The sequence below is a fragment of the Mustela nigripes genome, chromosome 5 (assembly GCF_022355385.1).
Source record: "Mustela nigripes isolate SB6536 chromosome 5, MUSNIG.SB6536, whole genome shotgun sequence".
Lineage (NCBI taxonomy): Eukaryota > Metazoa > Chordata > Mammalia > Carnivora > Mustelidae > Mustela > Mustela nigripes.
The window spans coordinates 95,515,224-95,525,772 of NC_081561.1; the positions used below are offsets into that span (position 1 = coordinate 95,515,224).

General features: G+C 43.5%; 1 protein-coding gene across 1 annotated transcript in view; it reads left to right on the plus strand.

Annotated features, from left to right (window-relative positions):
- Nucleotides 1–8,490: 8,490 nt before the first annotated feature.
- Nucleotides 8,491–10,549, plus strand: part of SASH1 (SAM and SH3 domain containing 1) — a 309,610-nt gene continuing 307,551 nt past the window's right edge. The window contains exon 1 of the mRNA XM_059400910.1: nucleotides 8,491–8,615. Coding sequence (XP_059256893.1) covers nucleotides 8,604–8,615 — 12 coding nt within the window. The 5' untranslated portion in view covers nucleotides 8,491–8,603. The remainder of the gene's footprint in view (nucleotides 8,616–10,549) is intronic.

Here is a 10,549-nt window from a genome sequence, read left to right on the forward strand (position 1 = left end):
GTCTGTCCACCCTGAGTCCCATGAGCTGTTCCCCAGCTGAGAGGCAAGCGAGCCTCCCAGAGCCTGGGAAACACACAATGGGAAGGTGTGGAAAGACCGAGCCGTGGAAGGAAGGGAAAGGGGTGGGAAGAGTTCCGGGCTGATTGCAAAACAACCAGCACCAAAAACGGTGGATTGCCAGGAGGGGAAGCTTCTGTAAGAAGTTGTAGGGCAGGCGCCTGGGTGGCTCAGTCAGTTAAGCCTCTGCCTTCAGCTCAGTTCATGTTTCCAGGGTTCTGGGATCAAGTTCTTCTTCGGGTTCCCTGCTCAGCAGACAGCTTCCTTCTCCCTCTTCCTCTGCTATACCCCTGCCTGTGCTCTCTCACTCCCTCTGTCAAATAAACAAATAAAATCTTAAAAAAAAAAAAAAAAATTCCAGGGCAAAAAATGAGTAAAGAGAAAGGGCCAAAGCAAAGAGAAATAATAAGACCAAATTAAGAAATGGAAGAGCTAGATAAACCCTTAGAATAAATTCTCAGTGACGGACATGTTGCCCTTTGAAACAAAACCAGAGAGAGCCAAAAGTATGGAAAGACAGTCTTTTCTGCCTCTGCCTCTGGTTTGGGATGCTGAATTATTGGCTTTTATTTCCCAGGCAAGCACGCTGCTTTCCTAGTGAGGAGAGTTTAAGGTAGTGGCAGAGGTAACAGCCTGTCCCCTCCTTTCCTTGGGCCGTCTTTCCGTTCTCTTTTCTCTCTCTCACTTTCCTCCCCAGACTTCCTACAAATAAGAAAGAAGCACTTGGGGAGAGCTCTGGTGCAAGTTCCAGTAACAACGTTGGCAGGTGAATTGTGCACGTACAAAGTGAGTCAATTTATAACAGATCAGGGGGCTGTATCCCTCCCAGGGGAAAAAACACTTATATTGACGTGTTTATGTTTTGGAATAATAATATTTGTCCATGTGAAAATATGTGCGATTCCTTTCTGCCACACCATATGGCTGATTACTATTCATAATCCAAACAGTAGCAGCTGCTTCAGAATTTTGAGAACGACTTTTCTTGAAGTAAAAACAGGCAAACTAGCAGACGTCATATATGGTCTCCACGGTGTCACTAGTGATTCACCAGAAATCTACAATTAATCCAGTACGGTCTTTATGAATAGCTCAGCAGTTCATTTTTCTAGCCACTTTCATTCTCCCCCTCTTATCCGACCCTACCCCCTCTCAACCTGTGCCCTCTAGGGCCAGGCTACCTTGGGAACGCAGATACACGTTAGCCCAAACCATTGACCACAGAAGTTCCCAGTTCGGTTGTTGTTGACTGATGACAGCTGCCAGAAAAACAAATTGCAGGTCATTTATGCCCTGGTTCGCCCTGTGGCTTCCTACACTGCTGAACCACATTCTATATTTGTGGTTAATCAGACACATGAAGGCATTGAGGCAGTTAACGAATCCCTCTCGGGCCTACTTGGCCCAACTCTGAGGTAATGGAAAATGTAGAGTAGCACTTTCTCCGGACCATTTGAATGTGGTTAGCAGAAACCCCCAAGGTTTAAGAAGGGAGTGACTTTCAGAAGAGGCATTGGTAAAAACCACCACAATCCACAGCACAAAACAGCCTAATTTCATAGAGAAGTATCTGCAAGTCATTCTTCCATCATGGCATCTCGTCATTCGGAGACCCCCGAAGAGCTTTAGAAAATCAAAACACTCTTTTTTCTTTTTCCATTCATTTATCCAAAACATTCCTTATGCTGATTCTACACATCACAATGGTAAACATCCAGACTATTTAGCAAAAAAAAAAAAAAAAAAAAAGTCCTGACCCAATGTACCAAAACTTAAGCCAACGATGAAAGTATATTTAGATAATTTTCCATTTCCGTTAGTTTAATCTTCTTTAATGCCCTGTGTTTGCATGATGTATCATGGTTTTCAGGGTGTTTTTCAGGGTGTTTTTGTATATATTATTAGTAATTGAGATTTCTTGCCCCCCGCCCAAGACTGTCAGGTGACCCAAATCCATAGACGATCGTTAGACTGGGATATTATCTCTGGCCTGGATGCACTGTCCTGTTCTCCCCACAATGGGTATCACTAATTTCCAAAGTGTTTCCGTTGTCTTCCTGCAGCCATTTGTCTTTTTCAGGTGTCTACTGGTCAATTCTCTAAGTACCTGCTGCTTTTATCACAAGTTATAATAGGGTGATTTATCAATGTCATTCTCCTCACTCGCCACAAGAGAGCAACTACAAGATATTATGGAATTGGTCTGCATACTTGGCCTTTAACAACAGTCTCTGATTTGAAATGGCATTTATGCCTCTGTGGTCCCAGAGCTTGTCAAAAGGTCTCTGAGTCAGCCTTAACTTTGCCAGCCTCTGCCTTCAGGGGGCATTAGGTGATTGTTTCATAAACTTCCCTTTCCCAAAAGGAATATCTGACATTTCCAAGTCACTTCTCGTGCTTAGGAGCTATGTGTGAATGCGTGCGTCTGCTCCTCATTTCCGTGTTTCTTATCATCATAATCAGCCTGACTCCAGCTAACTGTGTGGTTGCCCTACAGCCCTATAATGTGATTTCAGGACTGAGTAGTCCGAATAGGTTGTTCTAATAGCAGATGCCTGAAAGCCTCTACTTGTCCATCCTCACCTTTTCCCAGTTCCCAGGAAATCTTTGCTCCAAAAGCTCAGTCCTGCCCATTCTCAGAATCTGTCCTGACCCACAGGTAGTCATTACTTGAACAGGAATCAGTCCTGCTTTCTGAAGCCCTGGGCACGCTGTCCTGCACCTGAACTCCGCCCATGCTAAACTGGTGGGCATGCCTGGGAGGCTGCCACTGCTTTCGGATTTCTTTGTGTTCCCCTGCTGAGATGCAGCTGTCCTACTCCTGCCCACTGGTGGCGCTGCTGAGCAAGCACTCCCCTTTCCTATTCCAGTGACTCAGGTGCCTTCCAGGTGTGCCTAGAAACAGAATCACATGATGATGTTCAAGGGCTGCAGACAGGTTTACCTTTATGGGCCCCTTCCTCCATTGAAAAATAAAAAATTGTATTTTTTAACTTAGTTGGATTAAAGACAAATGTATTGATAGTATACATGAAAACATTTATTTGACTTGAAAGTATATTCTTCGCTTCTGACTTTAATTTCTTGAAAAGGAATTAATACATTTACATGGATTCCTAAAAGTACTGTCAGCCCTAGGCACTGTGTTCAATGAACCTGATGGATGAGCTAGCCCTAGCTAGAAATGGACGTTTGGGACAAACCCTTTTGCCTTAGATCAGTGTTTCAAAGTTCAGTCCTTTGCAAATCACATTTAGAGATGTAATCACGTTGTTCTTCCCAATACAAGTTTTCACCTACTATTTCTCTTTAAATGCCTCTTCTTTGAAATTTTAGCAACCATATTTCATGAGAAAGTTTATGTCACTAGCATAAAACCTGTATAACTTGCTGTAGGAACTGCATGTTTGCATTCCCTCAAAATTTGTGTGTTGAAACCCTAATCCTCAGTGTACAGTATTTGGTAGTGGGAACTTTGAGAGGTAATTAGGTCGTGAAGGTAGAGTCCTCAAGATAGGATTAGTGCCCTCATAAGAAGAGACACAAGGGAGCTTGCTTTTCTCCCTGTTCTTTGTGAGTCCCTCTTGGGAGGAGGACACAATGAAAAGACAGCTGTCTGCAAAGCAGAGAGTAGGTGTTCACCAAGAACTGAATCCACGGGCAGGTTGATCTCCGCCTTTCCAGGCTCTAGAACTATGAAAAACAAGTGCTGTTGTTCATGCCACCTAGTCATGCTAATTTGGTATTAGCAGCCCAAACAGATTAACACACTTTTCATAAATAGAAAATACTCATTAATACAAATTAACATAAATACATTATGTATTTAAGTTTGCTCAAGTTCAGCCTAACTCTAGTGTGCTGAGTTCCTCAGCATCTCTTGTCCTCTACCAGTCCTCATGCAGTCAGTGGTTGGACTAATGACCAGCCCGAAGGCATCCACCCTGGTTACGGTTTTCAATGTATTCCCTGTTCAACCACCATCGAGGTTCCTGCTCCAAACTAAATGAGCCAACTGGACCTCCCCAACTCAATTTAAAAATTGACAGATCATCCCCACCCATCAGGATGGATTTTCCTGGAAAACATCACTGGCTATCACAATCTGACTCACCATTTCTCTCTGAAATGGCACTGTCCAATAGAACTTTCTCGGATGATAGAAATGTACTATGTCTGCAACTGCCAGTACAGTACCCACTAGACACATGTAATTACTGAGTGCTTGAAATGTGGGTAGTGTGACTGAGAAATGAAATTGCTACTTTTATTTAATTTTAATTAATTTACATGTAAACTCTTGAGCCACATATGTCTATGTGGCTACCATATTGCACAGGTCAGCAGGAGAGTGTATGATTGTTGACTGTGGCCATTCTTTTTAGGGTTCTAGATATCTGTCTCAGAAGTGATTAGTTCTAAAATTCTTTCCCTTTCCTTGAAGCCTACCATGCTACACAGCCAAGATGAGTAGTGAAATGGATAACACTTAAGCTATTTGATATTAACATCCTAGTGTGAAAGAAAGCTTTGGGAGAAGGTATAATGGAAGGAAGCAGGAGTAGGATATGAGAACCCTGTGTGCTACTGGGAGTCATGGGGAGTGGGGAGAGGGTGGTGTTGAGGGAGAACAGAATGGAGAGATTGAGGTATCAAAGATGAACTTCCCCCCCACTTTTCAGTCATGTAAAGCTAACATAACCAAGATACCAAATGTATTAACATCATTTTATTTCCTGATCATTCTTCTCTTTTTTCCTTTTAAAATAATTGTCAGCTGGAGTCAAAGGTTTAGCTTCAGACTAAGCAGTCTTCCCAATGGTTTCTCATTGATCTGGTAAACCTGGGAACTACAGCTTTACCGGCCTCAAGCCCCAGGCTCTAGTGTTCAAATCTTGGGACCAACTCTACCTAATCAGATTCAGGACAAAAGCTGGTGCTTCCTCAGATTCCAGTGAGTCCCCAGGGGTCCATGACTACATTTAAGTCGACCTTTGAGGAACCCTGTAATGGCACTCACTGGTGTAGCACACACACAGATGGCTGTCTGCCCATACCCCCTCTCCAACACCCTTTGCCGCCTTACCCTTGGAGCCCTCCAGCCCATGTGGTTTACAGCTTCTTCTGGGAGACCACGAGTTCACAGACAATGACCCCATCTGGAATTCATGGAATGGAACAGCAAATTGATCACCTAAGCCAATCATGGAATTCTGTTTGTCTCTCATGGAATTGATTGTGGGAGACTACACGGCCTATAGCTGGAAAAACTTGCCTACCAACAAAAAGAGATGCATAGAAGGTGATCTTCCTTCCTCCACTGGCATTGTTGGGTCTGCAACTGAGGCCAGAATCTGGAGCAGTATCATTCATTCACCTGTGATGTACCAAGTTGACCTGCTGGCTGGTGGAGGGGCTGGGTGGCCAGAGCCCTTGATAGTGCAGAAGAACAGGCAAGTTAACCCTGAAATGAGTTGCTCTTCCTCTTTGTGACATAATCAACCTCCTAATAGGTTAAGACATTTGGAATTGGGTCTTCTGTGATTAGTGGCCAAAAGCATCATCGCTGATGCAATGATGACACAGTGTGGAGTTCTTATTGCCTCTGATTTGACTTAAAACTTCTTTCCACCAGAAAATGAGCAGGCTGAAGCCTTAGCTGTTTCTTCTTTTGTGGATTGAAAAACTGATCTTTCCTGACAGTTTATTCTTTTACTTCTGGGATGCCTCTCCGTATAAAATCCCTACTAAACTTGATTTATTTCTTCCTCTTTGACATGGGAATAAAGAACCAGGAAACCATTCTCTTTCACTAATCAGTGATTAGCCATAGCTGATAATAAAAAATAAATTCTAAATAGCAATTGGTAAATAATAACAATAAGACATGGCCATTTGCAACAATGCTTTTAATTACAAATATAAAATATAGTTTTATTTGTGTCATTAGGAGTGAGTCCTTTTTCTGCTAAGCATGGAATGTTGAACACTTACTTAATGGGCATAATTCTATTTCCATCGTGGAGAAGGGACAAATAATAGCAGCCTTAGCCCCAAAGCAAAAACCCTTTGGGGAGTCTGTCTCCACTAATGCATACATTGATATACATGCATATTTCCCATTAATACTAATAGAACCTAATGCGACTGTATAAATCACCTGAATTTTGATGCAGTGTGAATGTGATGTTGGATGATTCAAGATGAACTCACAAAATACATTTGTCTGGGAGCTATTTCTTAATATGCCTTTATCGTGTAGCTGGATTCCTCCCCTGTGACTGAAATATTAATCAAAGGCTGTTTTCCACCGGCTCCCATCCTGGGCCCCCGCCCTGTCCTCCTCATGCAAAGAGATGAAGTAGGCTCATCTGTGTCACTGTGTCCCTCTACCCAGGTATCCTTTAAGATTCTACTGGAAGAAAGAAAAAGGGAATGGATGGAAAAGAGAAATTAAGACGGATTTTCCTTTTCGTGGGAAGTAGTGAGCAGGGCTGGGCTGCATTAAGTATATACATGTTCTTGAATCCTGGCCAAGGATGAGGAATTGACACATCTTTATTCCCCACTCTGTCCTCACCCATTGTCAGCCATATCGAGCATCGTACCCCCAGGCCTCCAGAACAGCATTTTTTACCTCCCCTGTCACTGTGCTCTCTGGGAGAAATGCATCATATGTGCCTTCCACTCAGAGCCGTGAGAACCCATTCCAGCCAGCTGGCCTGGCTCTTCTGCTCTCTCTCAGATCTCTCTCCTCTCCTACCTGGATTCTCAGCAGAGCAATGGCTCACAGAGACTTGTGCCTCCCCCATCACAGGCAAAAAAGAACAAGCGTACCCTTAAGAATCAGACAGAAAGAAAAACGTGGATTCTAAGCAAAAACGTACATAGTCTGCATTTACTGCTAGACCCCATAATCTTGGGATTACAAAAAATAAGCGCTGGAAAGGATTTCTGGCAATATAACAAAATCAGTTTCCATCTAGCAGCTGCTGCTTTGCGTAGCTGGCAGAGCCCTGAGTGTTTCCATGCGTGTTTCACGGGGCCTGAAAACACCGACACTGCCCCCCTCTTATAGGTAAAAATACTGAGGACTTTTTGAAGATGCTGCGAACCAGCATCTGTGATTTCTGTTAATAAGTTTGAAATCATTTTGTTACTTCTCTATTCCAAGAGAGTGGTGGACTAATTAAATATAGAGCTGCTGAAATAGGTTTTTAAAATTTACAGTGCCTTCTAATTCCCCAAACCTACATAAAGCCCTCAATGAATCTCAGGGTCTACTGAAACATTGCAGGATTCAAGTGGTCATTATAATCTGCCTGCACCCAAGGGAACACGAGGATTAAGCGAAGCTTTAATTAATACTAGTCGAGGGTTAGAGGGAAAGGGATGAAGTTGTAGCAGATCTTCAAATCTTACTCAAAATTGAGACATCTTGTTAAAAATGCAACATTTTTCACACTAGCTATCAGGAGGTATTATTCTGTCTATAAAATTAAAAGTTCCACTTTTAAAAGAAAACATGATCCCAGAATAAAAGAGTTTGTGCGGTGTAACTCTTTTATCTCCATTGGAAGCAAATACGGTTATTTGGACCATAAAGCACTGGCTTGGGTATCTTCACCCTGGTGGCATCTTGTCAAATCGTGAACATCAGACTTCGGAGGAACCAAAGGTGGGCCACCACCCACAAAAACAATTGAATTCATTCTTCCATTCATTCAGTATTTGGTCCTGTGCCTGCAGCAGGAATAAATACAAAGAGCAGACATGATCTTACCCTTCCAAAGTTTCCTGAACTGGGAAGAGGAAACCAGTGAAAAGGCACTGAAAGAAGGGAATGGAAATCTATTGGGACATTTACTTAGGTTGTCTCGCATACTCCTAATTATAGCCCTCATCGCGTAGGTAATATTATCCCCATTTTACAGCTTGGAGCACAAAGACTTTAAGTAACTGAGCCAAGGTCACACAGCATGTGAATGAAGTAGAAATCAAACTCCCATACGTCTGATCGTGCTCTTTGCACAGCACCATTGTTAAACTCGGTGACCCCCCCCACAGCCGTCCAGTATCATGTAGGTGGACTTCGACACCTGCCACCTGCCGCTGACTGACTCTGGAAGTAATGCCCTCAACTGCGATGGTGATGGTGGAGCCCGCATTCCTTCTCCGGAGACACGCTGGAATGGAGAAGAGAATCCAGGAGTGCCATCCCTAGGGGGATTTGCGATGGCATTCTCGAGCAGCCTGGAGGCAGCCCTCAGGCATACCTGAATGAAACCGAGGAATGTTCCCTCTCATCTCCAGGAGAAGAGTGTTCTTCTGACCAGTGAACAAACCAACGTCACTAGGAGTACTTGGAGAGCTCCTTGAGAATTTATTAGGCAGCAGACAGTCCTTGGAATGCTGGAGCTGTGGCAAGAGAGACTGCCTCGGGAACTGGGAGAGTTTAAGACAAAGCCCAGAGAAGTGAGGAATCTTCTTCACCCCGTGCATTAGGAAGAGAAGGGAGCCATCGTGTTCATCAGGGCACAGTTCAAATGAATGTGAAGGTAAGAGATATATATATGCTGGGTAGCTTGTTTGGCCATGGGTCCCACACTGTTGTCAAAGGAGAATAAATAAGAGGACAAGCCAAGGTTGGTGACTCAACAATGACATGAAAATGAGGACCTTGGGAACTGGAGAAAGTAAGATTTAACTGACAGTTGTTGTGAGAAGACAGGTCTGTAATTGCTTATTCTTGATCCCAGAACCCAAGTGCTCTGAACACTGAAGTTTTTTGGTGACAAACTTGCCTCAACATGACGTAAGATGGTAATCTTGATTCATCCCTCTGACTGGGAATACTCACGGTTTTGCTGTAGGAACATCTACATATTTACCCTGGGTGATGGTGGTGGCATTAGGGAATATAGAGGATAGAAATGTATTACATTTCTAAGAAAACCAGAGTCTGAATTCCAAAGCACACCTGTCCCCAAGGGATACAGATAGGCAGCTGTATTGTGCATTTACGTCTCTATGATCTCACTTAATCCTCACAAAACTCCTGAGAGGCTGGTATTATTTACCCCCAATTTTATTTAAAAAAAAAAAAAAAAAAAAAAAAGAATAGGGAGGCATTTATTTGATTAATTCCAACCAGTAGAAAGTAACAGATTAAGGATCGACCCCCCCCCCCAAAAAATCTCAGCCATGTCCCTGTGCCCCAAGCCTGTTCCATGCGTCATGCCATGCTGTCGGCAAGGACAGTGGCTTAGCCAGCATGGCTCCAGGGGACTTAGACACTGCCAGCTCCTCCTGATAAATCCAGCCCCTGACCCCAATACCTCCCACAGTTGTCTTGGTTTTCATAACAAGGTTGCAATGGCTAGGCTAGAGCCTCCTTTTGGCACAAAGTTCTAGAAAGTGTTGCGTTAGAGTGAAACAGGATTCCTTTTAAAACTCTGATGTCTTGCGGTGCCTGGGTGGCTCAGTTGTTAAGACTTTGCCTCTGGTTCGGGTCATGATCCCAGCTTCTGGGGATCAAGCCCCACATCAGGCTCCCTGCTCAGTGGGGAGCCTGCTTCTCCCTCTCTGCCTTCCCTGTGCTTGTGTTCCCTTTCTTGCTATCTTTCTCTGTCATAAATAATAAAATTCTTTAAAAAATAAAAGATAAGGGGCGCCTGGGTGGCTCAGTGGGTTAAGCCGCTGCCTTCGGCTCAGGTCATGATCCCAGCGTCCTGGGATCGAGTCCCACATCGAGCTCTCTGCTCAGCGGGGAGCCTGCTTCCTCCTCTCTCTCTGCCTGCCTCTCCGTCTACTTGTGATTTCTGTCTGTCAAATAAATAAATAAAATCTTAAAAAAAAATAAAATAAAAGATAAAACTCTGATATCCTCCAGCCTCCTAGAGAGGACACCGTCCTCGAGGACAGTGGTCTTAAAGCTTGAAGGGAACTCAGAGTCCTTTGAGAATCCGATTAAAGCTATGAACCATACAAATGACTCCACAGAGTAAATTATTCATCCTGTTTCAAGGGAACCTATTTATGAACTCCAGGTTAAGAATCTCTGTTCTTGGGGCGCCTGGGTGGCTCAGTGGGTTAAGCCGCTGCCTTCAGCTCAGGTCATGATCCCAGAGTTCTGGGATCGAGTCCCACATCGGGCTCTCTGCTCAGCAGGGAGCCTGCTTCCTCCTCTCTCTCTCTGCCTGCCTCTCTGCCTACATGTAATCTCTCTCTGACAAATAAATAAATAAAATCTTTAAAAAAAAAAATTAAAAAAAAAAAAAAGAATCTCTGTTCTTAGCTTTCAGGGGATTAGCCAATTGTCCATAACAAAATTCATAGCGAAGTTCAACTTTAAAGAGTGAAGATCATTTCAACTAATATAATTCAATGAATCAGTCAAGATACAGTTGCCAGTAAAGCCTAGAATTTCCTGGACAAAGAACGTGTGTGTGTGTGTGTGTGTGTGTGTGTGTGTGTGTGTGTGTGTGTGTGT